General features: G+C 43.3%; 4 protein-coding genes across 9 annotated transcripts; 1 reads left to right on the forward strand and 3 right to left on the reverse strand.

Annotated features, from left to right (window-relative positions):
* Window positions 1-467: 467 nt before the first annotated feature.
* Window positions 468-5,145, reverse strand: LOC133903547 (putative casein kinase II subunit beta-4). 2 transcript variants are annotated; one of them, XM_062344968.1, is made up of 5 exons: window positions 4,754-5,145; window positions 1,919-2,137; window positions 1,536-1,645; window positions 1,281-1,446; window positions 468-863 (listed from the first exon to the last, which is right to left on the reverse strand). In XM_062344968.1, the coding sequence occupies exons 1-5, from the start codon at window positions 4,881-4,883 to the stop codon at window positions 730-732; spliced, it is 759 nt and encodes a 252-aa protein (XP_062200952.1). In that variant the 5' UTR covers window positions 4,884-5,145; the 3' UTR covers window positions 468-729. The 2 variants fall into 2 exon arrangements, with proteins under 2 accessions (XP_062200952.1, XP_062200951.1); XM_062344967.1 differs by having other exon boundaries at window positions 4,727-5,143.
* A 1,750-nt stretch (window positions 5,146-6,895) lies between these two features.
* Window positions 6,896-10,615, reverse strand: LOC133903038 (calcineurin B-like protein 1). Its single transcript, XM_062344378.1, has 8 exons — window positions 9,893-10,615; window positions 9,520-9,602; window positions 8,634-8,693; window positions 8,420-8,528; window positions 8,281-8,333; window positions 8,035-8,115; window positions 7,819-7,931; window positions 6,896-7,339 (listed from the first exon to the last, which is right to left on the reverse strand). Exons 1-8 carry the CDS (start codon window positions 9,969-9,971, stop codon window positions 7,276-7,278), a joined length of 642 nt encoding a protein of 213 aa, XP_062200362.1. The 5' UTR covers window positions 9,972-10,615; the 3' UTR covers window positions 6,896-7,275.
* A 4,018-nt stretch (window positions 10,616-14,633) lies between these two features.
* On the forward strand, window positions 14,634-19,430 carry LOC133903039 (polyadenylate-binding protein 1-like). 5 transcript variants are annotated; one of them, XR_009907190.1, is made up of 7 exons: window positions 14,634-14,819; window positions 14,993-15,068; window positions 17,654-17,733; window positions 18,071-18,262; window positions 18,344-18,426; window positions 18,559-18,664; window positions 19,303-19,430. XR_009907190.1 is itself a non-coding variant. In XM_062344381.1 (6 exons), the coding sequence occupies exons 1-6, from the start codon at window positions 14,724-14,726 to the stop codon at window positions 18,539-18,541; spliced, it is 564 nt and encodes a 187-aa protein (XP_062200365.1). In that variant the 5' UTR covers window positions 14,634-14,723; the 3' UTR covers window positions 18,542-19,262. The 5 variants fall into 5 exon arrangements, 4 of the variants coding, with proteins under 4 accessions (XP_062200365.1, XP_062200366.1, XP_062200363.1 ...); XM_062344381.1 differs by lacking the exon at window positions 19,303-19,430 and having other exon boundaries at window positions 18,505-19,262; XM_062344382.1 differs by lacking the exon at window positions 19,303-19,430 and having other exon boundaries at window positions 18,559-19,262.
* On the reverse strand, window positions 19,430-21,115 carry LOC133903037 (trihelix transcription factor ENAP1-like). The gene has a single exon (XM_062344377.1). It carries the CDS (start codon window positions 20,720-20,722, stop codon window positions 19,781-19,783), a length of 942 nt encoding a protein of 313 aa, XP_062200361.1. The 5' UTR covers window positions 20,723-21,115; the 3' UTR covers window positions 19,430-19,780.
* Between the last annotated feature and the right edge of the window lie 423 nt (window positions 21,116-21,538).

Genomic DNA, 21,538 nt, shown 5'->3' on the forward strand with positions numbered 1-21,538 from the left:
GAACCGTCATGGATGTGTGCTAGCATGCTGGTCTTGTTTTCACCATGTTATATTGTCGACCTAAGGTTTCCTGTTCACTGTTGATCCGTCAGGGCACTGTCGTGCCACGCATCGTCGCTGGCGCAGTGTGCCACCGCCGTACACGTTGATTCGTGTGGTTGCCGAGGTGCTCGTGTTTAGCACCGATGTACATATACGTTTGAGTGCCGCCGTTTGCGAGCCGCTCGAGCTTTTAACAAGCCGAGCCAAGCAGGACTTCTTGCTCGTTTCGCTAACTAGCTGGCTGGCTCGTTGGCCAGCCCTAAGTACAGGCAACGTGCATATACCCCTGATGAAAAACAATGAACAGACCAGGAGTACTGGGAACAAGTTTCAAACACAGACGGCGCAGGGACCGCAGACAACCACACCAAACAACATTTCATCACGACAGTGACCCGGCAGTAAATCCTGCTTACCCCAGGAGCGATGAAAAGTATGCGAAATATAACAGATAAAAGCGAGCAGGTGAAAGATGCCGTGTACAATGACCTGAAACGTGCTGATGGTCATAACTTGAGCGAGCGAGGGAGAGAGAACCTAAGGTCACAGAATGGTAACATCTGAAAACAGGTACAATTGCTCAGCAGTTGCAGCAACATTCAAGCGCCCGAGTTCCTACATCAACAGGCCACAATGTTCTCCCTACAAACTAGGTAAAAGGAAGCTTATGCTGATCGTACAACCATGTCATGACCGCTTGTGAAGTTTGAAGCCGAAAACTCTTGGAACATAGTGCTGCGGCGGCTTCTGTGGCTTCAAATGTGGATAGGTCATCAGGAAAAGATGAGGGAATGTTGTCCCATAGTATGCTCCGTCAATGTCTTGGCCAAAGTGAAGGAGATACAAGGGTAACAGAACGTTGACACTAGAATGCAATTACCAAACTGATGTCTACTGATGATTATTTACTGAGAAGAACTTACCGCCTTACCCCAAACCAGGACTCGAGGCAAGTAATCAAGACAAATAGGTCCAATGTGGCTCACTAATAAAGACAAATAGGTCCAATGTGGCTCACTAACATCACAAGCATACTGGCATGGAGATTGGCGAAAACATATATACAGAACATATAGCTCCATAGTTGAAAAGATAGTTATAATTGGAGATCGCAATTTAGAAAGAACAGCATGAAACCGGCCAAGTAGGTCATACTCTTCACTGTCCACCAGAGGTAGACGGAATTATGTAAATATCAAAACTAAAAACTAAGGTGAACCAAAAAAACAAAAGGATACTGCCTTGGTACTTGGATCTTGGATAGTGAAGTTCTTCACATTTTGGACAATATATCTTCACAGTGCTCGATCTAGGAATATCAGATTGCCCTGCTGGAAGACAGGGCTGGCCACAGCAGTACACTCTAGGGCATCTTCCAAAGTCATAGTTCTTGAACTTCTCCAACTGCAGCAAATGAAAGCAGGATTATTCAGTATTTGAGTACGATAAGAAAGCAAAGCATCTCTTGATGCCAATTGTAGGATCAAAATTACCATTGCAGCCAGACCCTTGCTGGTTAGGATGTATCGTGCATGAATTAATCCATACAACATCTCCGCAGATGACTCAATTAATTCATTTTGCTCCTCAGTGAACGCGTCAGCTGTACATAAATGCATTTACATGAGTTTTCAACAGTACTTAATTTGTAATTGTACCTATTTGTGGATTTCAAAATACAAGAGGCATATGTACTGGTTCGTGGAATTGGTTCTTTAGGGAATGCGATTTATCAACATAAATAAAGAATGCAGAAAGATAAGCATGTGGTATGAAAATAATTCACATATTATAAGATTCAGAAACGGCACTTGGTGTATGCATTATATGCTACAGTTATTAAATTTGTAGCTTTCTTAAGAAAAAACAATCTCACCATTAGACGATTCAATGTCTAAGATGAGATCAAGCGCATAATCATAATATGGCACCTGATTACTCAGACCACACAGGTTGAAATCATCCTGTATATAATCATCATCGATCTCACAGAAGAATTCATTGCCTCGCAAGCTACAGAACCATGAAATCCAAGATGTGTCCTCTCCCTCAGAACCACTGACATCAGAATATTCACTGTCAGATTCAAATTCCTCTGCAATCCCAAGTGGAAAAAAGAAGGTTAGGAGGTGCCTAGTGATTCAAAATCAATTTAATAAAATCATAGCTACTGCAGTTAAGAAACAACAAACATAAGCAGACTACTGACAAATACTGTGAGAATTTACATGTCTTGCAAGTTCAAAGCATCTTATAACAAACAAATGAATACTATTTACATTCCATATAGATCCAAAAACCACAAAGCAAAGCAAACCACAGCATAGATGAACCAAAAAAAACAATCTTTTAGTATCGAGTTGTTCCTCATAAAACTGAATTTGGTATTGTAAGTTGGAACAAAAATAACACTCCCTAGAGTTCCTAAAGTTTGGTCAAACGTATGGTCACATTTTGCATCAAGGCATGATAGTGCCAAGTGCCAACCATTACCAGAGAAGAGATGTTCAACAAAAGAACAACGTATAAAATCCTGCAGACTGCATATAGCTAAATCCGGGGCAGAAGAACACCTGGGTTGCACCTCCCACGCCGCTCAGGTCTAACAAAATAAAGTGGTTATTTGTACCTATAAATATCTCTTGTTCGAATGGTTAAGATGCTGATTTTATGACATGTTGTCATGGGTTCAATCCTCCCTTATGCCAATGTTTTTTTCTTTTACAACATGAGCATATCCTATCCATAATCCGCATGATGGTATATATCCTTTTTTGCTAACCCAGCTCCAATTCCACAAGTTCATGGTTCCACTCTAGCTATATCTATATGCCAGAATATAGTAAAAAACTGAATCAAACAGAACAGTATCACCTTGTTTGGTCAGCGGCATTGGTCTCTTCTGTTCTATTCAGAGATTTTTTTTAAGGAAAATTTAGGTTCTTGCCATCGCTTCCATTACCGTTTCGGCTTTTGCCATCGCTTTGGTAATTATTCGGTTCGTGCCACTGGTTAGAAAAACTTGTTCGGTCCTTGACACTAGTTGGCACGGTTGGACCGAAAAACTTGTTCGGTCCTTGCCACTGGTTCGGTCCAACTAGTGGCATGAGCCTAACAAGTTTTGAAACCAGTGGCATGATTCTAAATATTACAAAAGTGATGGCAAATGTTGAAACTGAAATTGATGCAATGCATTTGAGCAATTAGTTTGCTCACCAGCTCCACATGTGCAAAGATCGACCCAAGTACCCAACCAAAATTAACAACATGTGCAACACATCAAAGAGTGGGATCGGCAAATGCCTCCTGCGGCGTAAGGTGCCAAAACAGAAGAAAATGCCACATCCGAACCATCCACAAGTCACCTGCACCTGAGGCGATTCCAGCATTGGACGACTGGAGCCGTCCTCACAGAGTGGCCCCTGATTAGCAGGCTCAGGCCACAGTCAATGGCCGACCATTCCACAGGAATGGATTACGTTCACTTCCCACTGGTTCCCATCATATTCCCTTTCCTTTCATTCATCATGCTTCTCACCATACTTTATCATCTAAAACATTCGACGGGAAAGCTAAATTTTTAGTGCTTGAAAAACACTAATTTTTTCATTCTCATTTTAACCTTGCTTACTTTTTATGCCAATAGAACATCACATAAAGAAGGGCGAAACCTATACAAGTATACAACATCATGCTGCAGCAAGTGGTTCATTTGCCTCCAACACCATATTAAAGAGACTCACTTACAGATAAAAGAAGCTTGAGAGTTCCAATGGCCCAACCGACAGATCATAAACCAAACACATGGCTATAACCAAACAACGAAAAGCACTAAGCCCTTACCTAGCTGACAAAGAATAATCCAACAACGAAAATGCTAGACCTTTCCTTTTTCTGCTTTTGTATGTTATATGTTTCGGTAGCCTTTGATCCATCTAAGCCCTTACGCAATATAATCCAGCTTACTCACAACTACTATCTTGACACTTTTATTTCTTCCTTATTGTAGGCTTCAACACGCATCTGGATTCTATATGGGCCAACCTTTCAATGCTTTACCCATTTTCACCCGTTACCTAATTCATATTGCTTAACTAAATCCTAGATGAACCAATGCAATGTTGAGCTAATCTCATCGCATGCAGTAGTTAGTTAGTCTGCTTTTATTACGCAACGTGTGCGGCTGCATGGGGCTGAGACGTGCACATTCGTGCTGCACGTTCACATTCATTCACATCACCTGGGTCGTGGGATGGCGCGAGCCAATCGTGGGCATGAAGGTCGGCCACGTCTGGTTGTTTAGCTTCCTTTAAATAAGAGATCAAGCAAAACGGAAAAGCTGCACCTTAACGCAGCACAAAATACTCTGCTCGTGTGTTGAGAGGTGCCGCTGACAAGCAACATAGTATTTACATGAAGCTCGAATGGATGGTACACCGTCTTCAGCTTCAGGCAATGCACTAAATCACTAATGATGTGAGCTTATCATTCCAATGGGGACACGGAATGGAAGCCACGACATATAACTACAGCACACTAATTTTCACCATAAGATTCTACCCGAAAAGCCACCAAACTCGCATCTTTCAAACAAAACATGCAATGCAGCAGTTCATGCACAGTAATAAAGGTCGTCCAAATAGGTAAACAACAAGGAACCTTCGCGAACGCTCTCGGCTCTTACCACCGTCGGAAACCTTCCCGGCCTTGCCGAGCGACGCCGGCAGCTTCCCGTCAGCGAGACGCTCTCGCTCCCTATCCTTGGCTGCGCCCCTGGAGGTGGACGGCGATTTCCTCTCCAGGTGCTTCTCGAGCGCGTCCTTGATGCGCTTCCGGTCCATCCCCGCGCCGCCGCCGATCCCCGCACTACGACGCCGCTGCTCTTCCGCGCGCGGCAGCTCTAGCCTCCGTCGCCGGGGGTGGCGGGTTCCGAGCCGGGCCGGCGCTTGCGGGTGCTAGGGTTTGCGCTGGCTGCGCAGGCGGGGGAAACGAGATGGAGAGAGGAGAGAGAGATCGGAGCGATGACGAGGCGCGAGGTGAGGGGAGAGAGCCCGTGGGCGTGCGTGAGGAGGGCGGGCGGCTGATGTAATTCGGACAAGTGCCGGGGGGTTTCTCGGAAAAATGGCACTCCACCTCTCCAGATATTTTACTCCGCTTCTGTCTGAATGCGTGTGGGCTGAGCCCAAATACTTCTCAAGCATGTGGGCCAAAGCCCTTCTCCTTTTCTCTTTTCAGACGCAGAATTATTCATCTAAATCTCTACTTACATAAAACAGTGTTAATTTCCACGCCACCTTTCTCATATTATACTCTCGGCTAATAAAAAACCTTAAACTTTAAATAATTTATCTATTTTTATTATACACCTTCATCCTCCAGCCTCGTTACCAGCTACATATATAAGACCAGTCTTACTAATAAAAATAAATAAAGAAATTATGAGGAATTAGTGGATAATCTTTTTCTCTTTTTTCAGATCCCATCTGAAATCAAACTATAGCATCGCTTTCGACATATTTGTTCGGCGGCACTCTCACGACACATCCATGTCTCCGTACCTTAAGTTTGTGTTTAATGTTACCGCATCCAATATTTATGTTTTCGTTGCAAGCGTGGTCACTTAGCTAGTCCTTAATAAATATCAGTCTAAATAATAATCATACTATATTTGTCTTAGAAAATGTTTTCATAATATTAAAATATTACTATATTTTGTACTAGTAATATCAGACAGGAGTAATTTGTCTGCTGTGAGGATTTTGCTTTGTAAGAGCAGTCATTCAAAGAATTTGTGCTTCCCTTCCGCATGACGCCATGACCTCGCCAAATAGTATGAGCATCAAAACCATTATGAATTCAATCAAAAAAAAAACCATTATGAATTGGATCAGGTAAGCGGACTTTGTTGTATGCTCCCTGTGCTCAGTCTTTTTCCAACATATCTCATCCTCTTGATTCGAAAGCTGAACTAAGGGAAGAGGCTTAGGCCTTAGTTTAGTTAGATAGTTATTCACTGTTTTGTTGTTTTATGTGTCTGACTCTTCTTCTTAATATAATAAATAAATTTTACAAAACTACAATTATTTTTATTATTGTAACATATAACTACAACTTTTAAAGTTTATTTCATAAAATCACAATTACTTCGACGCTCGGTACCAAGAAACTACAACTTTTGGCACATGTGTGGTTGATAGTTGAGATCATGCTATGTAGCACATGTGTGACTGACGGGTAAGTCTAAACTAAAAAATTATAGTTCTTGTTATCAAAGATCAAAATAGTTGTAGTTTTATAAAATAAACTTTAAAAGTTATAGTTCTATATTACAATAATACAAATAGTTATAGCTTTGTAGTTCTGTATTACAATAATACAAATAGTTATAGCTTTGTAAAATTCACTCTAATATAATAGATAACTCTCCTGTTGGTTCCTTAAAAAAAACCTAATGCTGGTGCTAGCTTTGAAGAGCTGTTTATCAACATCATCGCATGGTGGTACAGTACCCACGCATGGTCTGTTTGTTCTTTCCATTCATACCATAACCATCAAAGGTAGAGCCTGCTGCAATTAGAGGTCGGGATGGAAGAGAGAACAAAATTTACTAGGGTGAGACGGCCAGCCTTATTGTCAATTAGAGGTTGGACTTCAATCTTCCTTATTTTCCTTGTGCCCAAAGGCAATCCGAGATACTTGCATGGAAGGTTAGGTTTCACAAGGAAAAGGTTGCATTATATCTTCCGGGTTCAAACCCGTGCAGCTAATCTGATAGGCTGCCCTTTTGCTTAGCCCAAATATTTGCAAGATTCCAAGTATTACCTTTACTCTTCCTTAACCGGGAGAACAAAAATAACCGTGTGAACTATAGGTTTTATATGATCAAATAAAACGCAGTACTTATGACAAGAATAAGCTGTGACCAGCACAGGTAGATTGCAGTTCACAAACAAAACAAAGACTTCCCACTGGTAAAAAAAATGAAAAATGTTGCATCTCTTCGTACTAACTCTCAATCACCAAAACAAAAGCACTAGCGTCTTGCGTGAAAACTACAATATCAGGTGTTACGTACTTCTGTGGCAGCCAATTTGATGCACAATTCCATATCATAATACAAGAGAAAGCTAGAAATTTCCATGTTGTGTACCCCTCCACGGAAGGTTCTACCTTTTTCATTTGAGGGAAGCAAAAACTCCTTTCATTAACTATGCGTCTATGAGAGGATCATGGTCATGTGACGATATCGTCGACCTCAGAATTAAACACAAAGCTGGGAAATGTGGTTGTTATGTCCCTGAAATATCAGGGTAAACGGTTAGCAGGTAACTTAAATAGCTGCAAATCAAAGTTCATGCAAGGTGTGCAGCAAGTGAACTGATGATGCTTCCAGTTATATGTACCACACTATGACAATATCATAAAATCTCTAGAGAAAGGGTTCCAATAGAAGCAGCCTTTGAACAGTAAACAGTTTTTGTAAGTTTGAGGTGACTGAAATAGAACTGCAGATCAAGTAAACATTCTGAACTCCTACTGGCAAATAAAATGTGCATGTCGCAGCTATGTACCACATTAGTTAGCCCCTCCATTGTTTTCTCTCTAACTTGATAGCAGGCTCTCATGCTCCCAGTTACCTTAGATTTTTCATGTTCTGGCACGGGCTTCAATCAAGCTTTAAAATGATACAGCATAGATTTATTTAGGAATGAGGAGATAAAGATAGTTTCCACAAAATGCTTCTGAATTTCTTTTTTTTTCCCCTATCATACTCACTTGAGGTATGGCAGAGTCATTATCTTCATCAAGGAAGGATTTCTTGTGACAAAATTCTCCCATTCAGTTCTATCTATTTTCCCATCCCGATTCGCATCAGCATCCGAAAATGTCTGCGATCACCACGTAATTCACTGTAAGTCTTGACTCCATTACAGGTCAAAGAATTACTTACAACTCAAGTAGCCATTAAATTTCTGATGAGAAGTTGAAAACCTTGTCCAGGATTGTCTCGATAATCTCATCAGATAATCTCATTTCAGATTCCCCTAGAAGAGCGATTAACATCTGCTTTACCTGCAAAGGAGGATTATAATACAAGTTTTAGTGGCACAATAAAGGACAGTAGGCTTTTCTTAGTTCAGCAGTACATAAGCGTATATGCCACTGGCTTATCAAGTAGAAATTAAAAATCAGAAAACGTGTGCAGACGTATAGATACCAAAAGTTTCCAGAAATTACCTCCTTTCGTTCAATAAACCCTGTACCATCCATATCATATAGCTTGAACGAGACTGTCAGGTAGTTCAAAGTTTCAAACTTTAAGAAAGAGCATGTGGCATAAAAAGAAACGAGATGAAACAAAAACATAAAAACTTACAATCAATTTTCTCTTCCATTGGGATGTTTGGATGAAATACATTTAGAGCTCGGACAAAGTCGCCAAAATCAATGGCGTCTCTTTTCTTGACATCGAAAAGGTCAAATATCTGCAAGGTCAATTCCATGTAAATTTAACTGATGGACATAGCATTGTGCCTGGAAGCACAACATATCTAAATTCAAATGAGAATTGTTGCCAAGGAGATGCATACCCGATTAGCAAAAAGATTTTCCTTCCTCTGGTTTTTAAATAAGGCAAGCTGGAATTCTTCCTGCATGGTAAAATGACAAAAAAGATTAATCATTCGTAGTTTTTCATGCCTACGAATTTAGTTCCTGATGGCATCAAGATGATAGTTCATGATCAGTGAGGCAGTGACATACAAAATTGTATCTGTATGGTCGCTATCATGACAGTTCATAAATTCCTTGATATATGGCTACAAGATCTATAAAAACAATCTGGATTAGAAAGACCTTCCCCCTAAGCTCTAGCTGTGTAGCATAAATGGTCAAATCAAATTCACTTATGTGCTTGCCAATCCAGAAGTTTGCTTATCTGCCAAAACCCAGTCTTGCATCTTAGCCAAATAGGAATGACACAGAATACAAGACAATGCTTAAAAATTAGAACAGGTATAGCGTTGCTATAGATCCATAACTTGGATAACATCTCAATTCAGGCAATCAGCCTACACAGCTCACTTAGGGAAAGAAGTTTCGCCAATTGTATTGTCAGCAGACAAGGAGTACTAATAACCATGTCATAATTTGATGTGAAAAAGGGTAAAAATATTTATCAAGCAGTATCAATGAGTTAATTTGAACAAGGAAAGTTGGTGAGGAACAACTATGGGTAGAATAAATATACACGTTTGGTTAGTGTGTGGAGGAATATATATCTTGGTGGCTACAAGTAATTGAATTCATGAAAAAGGCATTGCAGCATAAGTCTACGGCTGAAGGGAGACAATATGCAGGACTACGAGGTTCAGTTTGTAGTCCCACAATCAACAATAAAAGCAAATAAAAAATAGGTCTGATGAGCCCAAATAACGAAATTACTAGAAATGGCAGAGATGTCCTAAAAGAACGTACCTTGTTGATCAGGCCGTCATCGATCACCGAACCGCTTATGCTCTTGAACAGCTCGAATAGAGCCTCAACTTCACTGACGCTGACTACATAAACAAAACAAATGCACAAAGATAAGCAAGATCCAACCAAAGCAGTGAATCAATTGCATAAAGCACAAGGGCGGTCTGGTGTGGAATTTATCTAGCACTCCCTAAACGTCGCGTAAATTCAGGCATATCCCATAACTGCATACAAGATCCTAGTATCGCAGATGGACATATACACGAACATTTGACATTTCAACCCGATTGCAACCACCTAACCAGAACTTGAAAAAGGGAGGCACGTGAGTAGCTCGCACGCATAGGGCAAGGGATGGAATCGACGAACTCACAGGCTGTCTGGGAGGCGAGGTTCACGGGGTCCTCGTAGCCAGGGTGCTGCCGCTTCGCCGTGGAATGGAAGCACCCCATCGCCGCCCCGCGTCTGGCCGGAGAACCCAAACCAGTCACTGACAACCAATCCCCTGGCTCCGCGGCGAGCAAACGAAAGCCAATCGCCTCCTCAAAGAACCACCGCCACGCTCACGCCTAGACAGGGCCCCGCACTCGCAGCCGCCTTCACCGCGGGGCGGCGGCGAGGGAGCGAGAGGCACGAGCGGGGCGGGCGGATCTGGGCCGTCGGCGCGGGATCGGAAGGTGGAGGCTGCGGCTCCGCTCGGCGTCTGGCTGCTTCTGGCGATGTGAGGCGGGCGGGTGGGTGGTGAGGAGGCGAGGCGACGCGGCGGTGATTGGTGGAAATAGGTGCGGAGCGGACGAGACGGGAGCGCAGTCTGGTCGGGCACACGCGCCGGAGCGGAGACGAGCCGAGCCGTGACGAGACGGGGAGCGGGAGAGCGGAGCCCTCCTCCTCCCCCGTTCCGCTCGGGCTCGGTTAGGCCAGCCAATGGGCTGCGCGCGCGTCCCTTTCGAGTTTCGACGCTTCTTCTGCTGCCAGGAAAAGCCCAAGACGTGCGGCGGTGAAAGAGGGAGACGGTTCTAGTCTAGAATAGCAGGCGAAGCAACAGCGCACGGCGCAGCCCCCCGCCGCTGCTATTCTCGGCCTCGGCCGTCGCTGGCCAGCCCAGAATAATGGCAGGGAGGGAGGGTGGCGCACGGGCACGGCGCCGGTGCACCGCACGCACCAATCTGGAAGGTCGGTCGCGGCCGGCGGGCGGGCGGGCGGGCGGCGACGGCGTATGGGGTTCTCCTCGACTATTTTGGGAGCGAAAATTCCACGACGCACGCTCTTTCCATCTCGACCATCTATTTACCTTAACATTAGTGCTAAGGATTAGTGAAAAAATAAGAAAAAAATAATAATATTAGTGTTAGAGGGATAAGATCAACCTTAATTATATTCCCTTAATTTTGTTACTTTACTGATTTTCTTCTAAGTTCTCGTTATCTTTATTTTCTCTTATCTCTAATAATTTTTATTTAAAATAATTTGTAAAAATAAATGAGAGAATTCCGTACTGGATGGAATGACCTTGAAAATCCCTTTATGACGTGAATCGTGAATAAAAACTGTTGAAATGCTGAAGGAAACGAAAATCCCTTCACGATAAGATTCTTGTCCACGACTCTCGTCCACGAAGTGACTCTGTTGGAGATGATCTAAAAGATGGGGATGATTGAGACTGAGGATGTGTGTATACCATATTATGTGGTTGCATTTTCTGACTATTTTGGTCAGCTGCAAGCTGCAGAAGCGGAATTCATGAGACAGTACATACGTTGTTTATAGAGTATCTTGAATTATTATTATTTAAGAAAATAAATTGATAGGAGAGATACTGATTATATTAAAATCATAGCTGGTACAGTTCTGACTCTGAGATTCACCATAAATTAGGCAAATATAAAGTGATTTTAGTATATGTTTTTAGTTTAGAATGTAAATAAGACGACTCACTTAAACATTTTAGCGTATACTTAGCTCTAGCTCCACAAATTTCTAGACCTACGGATATCTTGCTTTAAAAAAAATTACAGTTGGAGTTCCGCCAAATAGACTCTAATAAGAAGTATCCAACAGGTAAAATAACACATAAACAAAGTACCCCTTCAATTGAAAATACATGACTTTTTTTATAGTCTTTGACATACAACTTTAACTACTATTTTTCTATTAGAATATAGTTATAATATCTAATAAAAATATTTTTCAAGATAAACCTACACTTATGAATTTTATATTTCTAAATTAAATATTTTGTAAGTTATTGACAGTTAAAATTTTAAAATTTTGATTAGATCTTGATTAGGATATTAAGTGTTTATGATTGGAGTAAGTCTTTTGAATTGTTCTGTTCTAACTCCTGATTCAAAGTTTGTTCTGACTCGAGCAGCCCCCCGCGTGTGGAAATTCATTTGATTTTCACTGTGATCATGTCGTGGTTCGTGCGCCTGTGCTATCCCGGTGCAGTGCCAGATTATTATTATACCGGAATTGTTTTTTAGCTTAAATATTATACGACAATTATTGCACGTGATTGCGATTGATCAATGGAAGGGCTGTGTCATTTTTCTCGGCTCGGCCTGATAAATGCTCGGGGTCTAGATCTAACCCGATCTCCTCGGCCCACGCTCGCATAATCCCAACTATAACCGGCGGATTTTCGTCTGATTTTTTATTTAGTAAAAAGAAAAATAGAGGTAAAGATAATGTATAACTAACTCATGTTTTATATAGTAAAATCTATCAAAGTGATTCATTTATACCGCGAAAATATATTTAAAAAAAATCATAGGCACACAGCTTATGATCGTTTGTTTATATAATATATAATACGGCAACAATAACTTAACTGGAGTAGCTCATTTTTATGGCAATATAGTTGCATGCAATGTTTACCCTTACAATAACTATATTTTGCACTTCGACTGCACAAACGGTTATTTGCTTATCACAAATACGGTTCCTTGTAATAACCAGGCCAAGAACGAGGTTTGACACTGTTTTAAAAAAGTAAAAAAATCTCTACTGGTGAAGAATTCTAGTCTAATGTATTCCCCGCGTATTCTGAAAAAAAAAGGACTTGCCCAAAAAAAAAATACGTTAAGCTTTTGGGTAGAGTAGATGGTTCAAAACCCAAAAATCTTAGGTCTTTTGTGTGTGTGGTTTAGGGGGGTGCTTTTAGTAAGCTGTCGAGTGAATTAGCTAGTGCATAGGATTAAGAACCAAGCATTGATTTGGATGATTAGTGAAAATAATTATACCCTATCTATTAGAGATCATACCTCATGTTTGCTTCTTACTAGCTAAGTGTCCGTAAGTTTTATCAAAAATATAAACATTACATACGGTAATATCAATCGCACACTTAATGTATAGATATGTGTATGCACGATAGAAGTGCTGTTAAATGAATACGTTGGGAGTGATATCGCAGTTTGATTTAAAACGAGATCTTTATTAAAAAAATATAGACTCGTTCATTTTGTCTAACTTTGTCACAAGTATATTTGCTATTTTTCTAGCCACAAATGTGTGGCATGTCACACGTGATCAAGATCAGTTATGACAGCATTATGGATGAACCAAACAAAAATATTTTAGTATTGTAAACAGAGTATGAATCTTTTGATGGGGGCATGCTGCACAAGCCTAGGGGTGAGCCTACTGCCCGTGCTAGGGGTTCTAGCACCGGTTTGACCTAAATAACTAAGGGATAACACCCTTACAGGCCTATTTAGCACCCTCTCCCTAACTGACAAAGCTCGTATGTCTTGACCTCCAGTAGTCTAGCTACCGCGCTCGACACCTTGACGACTCCCTCCAGCGGTCCAGCTTCCGCGCCGTTGCACGCCACCAACATGACTACAGCTACCGTCGGTCCTCCACACCCTCATGAGATCCCACTGAGATGCCGAATACGGTATACGGTCGGCCTTTGTCACTCGTGACACTTGCGTGTCTTGTCACCACGTCTTGTCACCATTTTATGTGTGATGCTGCTTTTGTCGAGTTTTGTAGTCCACGCGCTACTGTCCGCACGTTGCCGTGTTTTGCTATAAAATGAGAGCAGGCTGTTAAGAAGCAACAATGAGAGTAGTGAGGAGACTAGCAGCAGTGTGACTAGAGAAGAAGTAGCACGAGGCGAGGAGAGAAGAAGCAGTGCAAGTTACAGTAAATACTTAGATTATGTATTTAATTAATACTTGCAACAATAATAGTAATTAGAGTAAGTAGATGGTGTAATCCGTTCAGTTACATTTATTTAATTATATTAATTTGATAAATTAAAGTACTTATATTATTTGTTTAGTTTGATTATATGAATTTGATTAGTCTGTGTAACTAGATTATTTATTTAGTTTAATAACATGAATTTCATTCATCAGTGTAATTAAATTATTTCATTAGTATGATTATACGAATGCCATTAACTAATATAATTAGAGTATTAACTTAATTTAATCATTGTTATTATAGTTATATGATTAATCAAATTAATTCATTTTATTTATTTATTTATTTTGATTAATTTGTTTAATCACTTAAGTTTAGTTAAACCGTAGAACATAGTGTATCGCAACAGCAAAGACGCATGGTGGTGGCCTCACATGCCCATGGGTGCCTCTCTTCGTGGTGCCACTTTGTGTAAGTGGTGGTGTAGAGTGATGTTTTAGTGTATGCATGTTTTTTATAGGTGTAAGTAGGGTGTCGGTATAATGAGAGAAAAAAGAAAAAGAAAATAAATTTTAGAAAGATTAAAAAACTTCGGTTGGACAGAAAGATTTGATTAAAATCACAATGCATCGAAAATTGTCAAATTAAAATTTTGCAAAGTGAATTCTACGAAAATCATTAATAATTATTAAATATTTAATCATAATAATTGTATATTAGTACTTAGGTAATATTTAATTACTATTTTAATTCAATCTTAAATATTAATTATTTAATTTGAATTCAATGTTAATGATTTAATTAGTATTGTTAATTACTTAAATATTTAGCATCGTTAAGTATTGTACTATTTAATTGTATTGCTAATTTACTTACTTGTAAATAATTAGTTGTGTATCATATATATATATATAAATAAATAAAAGTAGTTATTTTATTATATACACTCTCGAAGACAGGACAAGGAGCGAAAAGAGAGGAGAGGGAGCACCAAAACGCAGGAGCACTTGCGGGTTGCGGCGGCGAGGCGAGGGCCACGCGGCGGCGGGATGGGCGGCTCCGGCGGACGATACTTCCCCGTCGAGGACAGCGAGGCGGACCCTTCCGCCGCCGAGCTCCGCGCCCGCCTCTCCTCCAAGGACCAGGTGCGCGCGTTCGTGCGGTGTGCTTCTGCGTGTGTTCGTGTGTGTGTGTTTTGCAATGTCGTCCCGTCTCCTACCTCGCGTTGGAGGTCTGGAGCAACGGCGGTTTGGTTTGGATTGGGTTGGGTTGGTGGTGTGCGCGGTGCTTATGCATGTTAGGGTGTGGTGGGTTGCAGGATATCGAGGAAATGCGGAGGCGGCTGCGGGAGTTGGAGAAGCTCGACTACGAGATACCACCCGCCGCATCTCATGGTAATCCGGTCGTGAAAACACCATCCCCGTTCGCCTAGTTAGCGATTTTGTTTCGTCTGTGCAAGTTGATGCTGAATTCAACTACGGAATTTGGTTGGATACGGGAGGGCGGCATCCTAATTTAGCCATTTAGGTGATATGTGATTGGATTTGTGGCGCCTTTTGTTGGGAGCATGCCATTCTTCTGGTGTTACGTAGTTAATGACTAGTTTGTGTTGTAATATGTGCGATAATGAGAGCATATATATCCAAATTTAAAAAATAACATGATAAGAGCTCAACAGAACATAAAGTATATATATATATGAACTTGTAAGAATGAACCATAAGTGCATAGACAGCAAGATCATTCATCATGAATATAAAACACAGTACTGAACCACAAGATAATAGAGTGAAATATTGCTCTCAGATGGTTCTTTACAGCTCGCCCCAGAACTTAAAATTCTGCTCCCAAGCTGATCACAAAATACATCAAAACTTAAGCATGCAGCTAAGATCACACCTAGTGACATAATCGGACAAAAAATTCTCTGAAACCAAACTAGTTATCCAAGACAGTGCTGCCCACCAAATCAGAATCACAGTAGGAAATAGGCTGTGCAAACTGAAGTTAAACAAGCTGTAGACCAACAGATCAAAAGAGACTAAATCATCAAATTCTACAGCCCCAGCCAATACCAGCAGCACTGAAACCAGGAAACAAGTAAACTAGCCGTGTACACAGAGACAAAGGAGATAGAGCTCGGTTTACATGCCTCAACTAGAGAGTAACCAACCACAGATAGCACAACCGCCTGGATCGGTAAGGTAAACAGATAATTATTCTGATTCTGACTATTGTACTTATGCTACACGCCCACTTTCAGTGGTTTTCATCATCATCATTGAGCATATGTGCAGTCCAGAACATAGAAAGAGAGAAAAACTTGAATACTCACAGTGATATGCAATCAAACGAGTCAATAAGCGAGGCAAGGCATGGCTTAACAGTCGCTGTCCTAGAAATCCGATCACCCACCAGTTGCCACCGGTGAGAAGAAGACGGAGATACAACACCTCAACCGTACCACCACTGCAGGTACGGGCGAGCCTCGGCGGTTGCAGTGTTGCAGTAAGGATAGTAGATGATACATTTGAGCGTTCTCGGGTGTTGTGTGTTATTTGTGAGCATTGTTTGTCTGTGCCTCTCCATTATTTGTTCTGTTAAACAATAGTAGTTTTTTACATTGAATTTGAGCAGCTTTTGATGGGCGCTGGATGATTGATGTGTTATGGTCAAAGCATGACTAGTACAGTTCAGTAGGTAAGGTTGCTTGGTTACTTACTGTGTATGCTTGTGGCGCAGCTAAGGATTAGAGTGGCTGTTATAACTCGTAGCTCATCAGTGGGAGAAACTTTTAGCAGCTTCTAGCACTTAACATCTGGAGCGTTCTCAGGATAGTGGGTGCATTTGAGCGTTTTCAGGTGTTGTGTGGATTGATCAGCATTATCTCTGTGCCCCTCCATTATTTGTTTTGTTGATCAGTATTGAATTTGAACAGCTTTTGATGAGGACTGGATGGTTGGTATATTATGGTCAAAGCTTGACTAGTACTAGTTCAGTAGGTAAGCTTGCTTGGTTACTTATTGGGTATACTTGTGGTGCAGCTAAGCATGACTTAAATTGACTGACATAAGCAATCGGTGGGCAATTTGTAGCATTTGACATCTGGAGCATATCAGAATGTCATTTCGTCTGGTCAACGATTGCATTTCTAAGGAGCATCATTAATTCATCAGACCCAACCTGCATTTTGATTTTTACCTAATGCTAATGTTGTGTCTCCATAGGATTCGATTATGAGCCAGTACAGCTAGGAAATAAGTGTGTTAGGCATCTGGTTCCGCGATGAAAGTGTTTAGGTAAACACTTAAAAAGAACATTGTGATGTATTTTTTTTCCACCTAGCTAGAATTTATGTGGTGCAATAGTGGAGATTTCCATAAGATGCATTGCATATATTTTTTTCTCTCATATGCATGGCATGGGGGCTCATAAACTACAAAATTCTTTTCAGATTATACAACTGTGCTGGCATAGGGCACCATGATGACACTAATACCAATATTCCATAGAAAGCACAGTTTATACACACTGACACAATTTTCACTAAAGCTTATGCTCAGCTTAATTGCTTATAGCCATCTCTTCTGCCCCATTGGTACTGCTACTTCTGAAAATTTATTGGTAGTGAAGACAAACTTTCAGATGATCTTGTTTAGAAAGTAAGTGTATTCTGCAAACATTTTGAAAATGGTATGGTATGCAAAGTTAGATATGCCACTTACCTCAAATCGGCTTATTTACTTAATTAGTAAAACCATCTGTACTTCATACAATCATGGATACTGATTAAATAGGTTCATTGCTGTTCTTGAAGTACCTTTTTTATTATTATTTGCTTCATAATTTCTGATTGTGAATGCAGTGCAGTAATTTCACTTTCCCCTGCCCCAATGCTTCAATGGAATAGTGCTCTCAATTACCCACTGAGCTCTACAGTATGTTTACCGCTCTTTTTCCTTTTTGTTTGCATTTCCAGAAGAAGAACCAGAAACAGCTGCTTCAGCAACAACTGCTGAGAAGGCAGAGGTGGATGCTCGCTCTATATATGTCGGGAATGTGAGTTTTCTTCTTATTTTGTACAATTTGTCCAAATGTTATTCAAGCATGTGCTATACACTTTGTAAATATCCTGTAACCCTTGCCCATTCTTGAGCAATGATTCTGTATTTGAAGGGAGCACTTTAATAAATTCCAATTGTTTGTGAATTTTGATACTTGCCTATGTTTTTGGTATGTTACCATAACTGTTTCTTCCTGGGGCTGGGATTCATGGCATCTTATATGTTTTAAAAACAAATACTTGTCCTATAAGAATGCATTAAAATGGCACCATTTAATTCTCAGTTTGCGACAACTGTGATTAAGAAGTAAACCGTGTGCCACCTTGCTTCAGGTTGACTATGCTTGCTTGCCGGAAGAAGTTCAGCAGCATTTTCAGTATTGTGGAAGTATCAACAGGGTGACAATCTTGACAGACAGCTTTGGTCAACCCAAAGGGTTTGCTTATGTGGAATTTGATGAAGTTGAGGCTGTCCAGAATGCTCTCCTTTTGAATGAAACAGAACTACATGGTCGTCCTTTGAAGGTCCAAAAGAACTTGCTGTAATATTTACGTATGATTGGTTTCAACTTCCTAACATTTCTTTTGTCTCCTTTTTATATGTAGGTCTGTCCAAAAAGAACTAACATCCCAGGAATGAAGCATTCTAGGGGAAGGCACCCAGTTCATCCCTTCTATCCAACATATGGGTAAGGATTTTCTTCATAAAGATATATTGCACGTGAATGTGAAAATATGATAAAAATGAAAAATGCTATTTTGGTTAGGTGTAATCAGCACATTATCACTTTTGAGGTGACTTAAGTCCTTGTTTGGCCTAGCTCCACTTGAACTTCTCCAGGGTGGAATCTGAATCTGGGCCAAATGACTGGCTTTTTCACCCAGCTTCTCCAGAAGCTAAGCTCATCTATTGGAAGGGGATACAAGGTGTGTGGAGTTCCTGACTCATCCTTAATGACATTATTAATTTTGTTTCTGTGCAGGAAGGTACCAAGGTTCAGGAGGTTCCCGGGATACAGCTACAGCCCTTACTACTGATTCTACTGGGTTGATGTGATTCACTGATTCCTTAGGTTTTCTGGCGCTACAAAATCACCCAACATATCATGGTTCCAGTGTAGTGCATCCGGTATAGGCAGGACTCCTCCCTTAACGACCAAACTACGATAACATCCTTGTACGTTAGGAATGACTCTTTGTTGTCTCTGAGTTTACCACAAAACTTCTGCAATCAACCGGATTGGCAGATCGCTAAGATAGGACTGTTGGTGAACTAACTGTACGTCTTTTTTGGAGACCCCCATTTGATCAGAAAGTTGCAATGGAGTAACTCCAATTACGGCCAATATTCGTGATGTATGCTTCGTGTTTTACTATTATCTTTCGCAGTTCTGGTAATCAGTGTGTTTTGTATGGACGGCTGTGTTACTATTATCTTTTGTAGTTCTCTACTCGGCAAATTAGCGGTTTGCGGTAGTGCTGCAGCTTAAGAAACATTCCTGACTGACCTTATAATCTATTGCAGCTTAAGAAACATTCCTGACTGACCGTATAATCTACTGCAGTTAACAGACGAACACGTTCAAATAGCCACAGCACCCAGCGGAGATGCCACATGCTTACCCGCAGAATTTTCACAGAGATGGCACCTGGGAATTCAAAAACAAGACAAGAAACGAGCAAAGCAAGATCAGAATCAACAACAAGCGGAGCAGGTGCCATTTGAACAAGCTGCATAACAGCTTCCACCAAGGCGGCAGCAGCTCATAACACAAGCAGCAGCAGTTCACTGATTACATTACAACAGAGCACTTGTAATTCAAAGCTCCTCCCTAATCCACCATATCCTACACCTACATCCATCCTTTGCCCCCAAACCAAACACCTTGCTTAATTACCATAGCATCCAAATGAGAGGAAATCACTACCAACATCACAAGTCAACAACTATCAAGAACTAGTAACACGAGCAAGTAAGCATAGACGACACATGGCTACAGCCAAGGCAGCAGCAGGGCGGAGCTGCCGGTCTCCATCGATCGATCAGTCCTCCTCCATGGCTGGGGAGAGCTTGGCCCTCTTGTGCTGCTGCTGCTGCTGCTTGCCGAGGAAGGCCTCGAGGAAGAGCTGCTGCGCGTCGAGCATCGTCTGGGTGCGCTTCATCTCCGACTCCATCCGCTCCTTCTCCATCTGGAGGGACAGCTCCAGCCTGCGTTCCTCCGTCCTCATGAACCCCTCCCCGACGGCCCGCAGCGCGGCCGCGACCTCAGCCATGGCCTCTGACTCGGCGTCGTCCTCGCTGCCGCTCCTCTCGGGCCTCGCCGCCGCCGCCGCGGGCTTCGTGCGCGAGGCCTTGGGGATGGTGAAGCGCAGCCCGCTCCCGGCACCGCCGTTGGAGATGAGCCCGTGCAGGCTCCTGCTCCGCACGGCTTCCTCGGAGGAAGGGGAGGATACGGGGGAAGGCGGGGACGCTGGCGGGGCGGGGCCCTTGGTCTTGATCTTGACGATGGCGTTGGGGCTGGGGTCGGGCGCGCCACCGCCGGCGAGGTCGTGGAGGAGCGGGAAGAAGGGCCACTTGGGCCCCTTGGAGCGGCCGGCGGAGCGGCCGCGCTCAGCGCGGTACCGCTTCCGGAGCTTCTCGATCTTGTGGCGGCACTGCACGCCGGACTTGTGGGTGGCCGTGGGGAACCTCCCGCAGCGGGCGGTGACGGCGCCGGCCACGTCGTCCCAGTCCGCGGCTCGCAGGTTGCCCTTGCGCAGCGCCTCCCACCTGTCGCGGTACGCCTCGATGAGCGCCAGCGTCTCCTCGTGCGTCCAGCACGGCGGCGGCAGCCTCCGCCCGGAGCCGCCCCCTCCCACCCCTCCGCCCGACGACGCGGCTGCCGCCGCTGCAGCCGCCGCCGCCGCGACGGGAGCGGCCAGCGGCGGGAGGTCGGGGGAGGAGACGGCGTCGTCCTTGGCCTGGTCGGAGGACGAGGAAGACATGGTCGGTCGGCGGCGGCGAAGGCGTCTAGGGTTTGGTGGTGGTAGAGATGGGGAACGGAGGAGGCGGAGGTGGGGAACCGGTCATATAAGGAGGCGGAGGTGCGCTGCGGTGGTGGGCCGCGCGGTGAAATGACCGGCTGGGGAGGGCGTCACCGCTGCGGCCGCGTGGGCGGTGCGGGGCGGTGGTTTTGGGGGGTTTGTCGCGGCGGGTGAGGTGATGAGGCCGTGAGCCGGGGCGTAATGGCACGGCACGGCACAGGCCACGGGCGCCGCGTCGTGCGGACCGTGCCGTGCTGGGTGCGGCCGCGCGGCGTGGCCGTGAGCCGTGTCGGGTCGGGGACTCGAGATAGGTGGCGAGTGGCGGCCGCCGCGCCGTTGGGTGCGCGTGACGGTGTGAGCGGCCACGCCGATCGACCCCATCAGCCGCGCCGCGCCGCGCCGCTTAATAATTATTCTTTCGCGCGGCGGCGACACGCGCGCGCCGTGCCGGCGTGGTGGGATTACGTGGGGGCAGGTGGGCCGGCTGCAACGATGGCGTTTGGTTCCGGTGGTTGGCCCGCGCCGGGGGGCGGGGGGTCACGGATTTTTCCGCTTTGCCGCTGGTTCCCTCTGTCCTTGCTGTCTTGCAACGCAAAACGGTTGCTGCCCGTTGGGAAACCAAAATGAAGTGCCAAGGGAACGATGACAACTTCGGCGGTACGATGATTTTGCATGAAATGCGTCAGGGTTGTAAATTTTTTTAAGAATACAAGTCGAACTATACACGTGCACACACCATACTCACGTCGGGTTATTCAACACGTTACGGTGGCGTTA

Source organism: Phragmites australis, chromosome 21, assembly GCF_958298935.1.
Source record: "Phragmites australis chromosome 21, lpPhrAust1.1, whole genome shotgun sequence".
NCBI classification, from domain to species: domain Eukaryota; kingdom Viridiplantae; phylum Streptophyta; class Magnoliopsida; order Poales; family Poaceae; genus Phragmites; species Phragmites australis.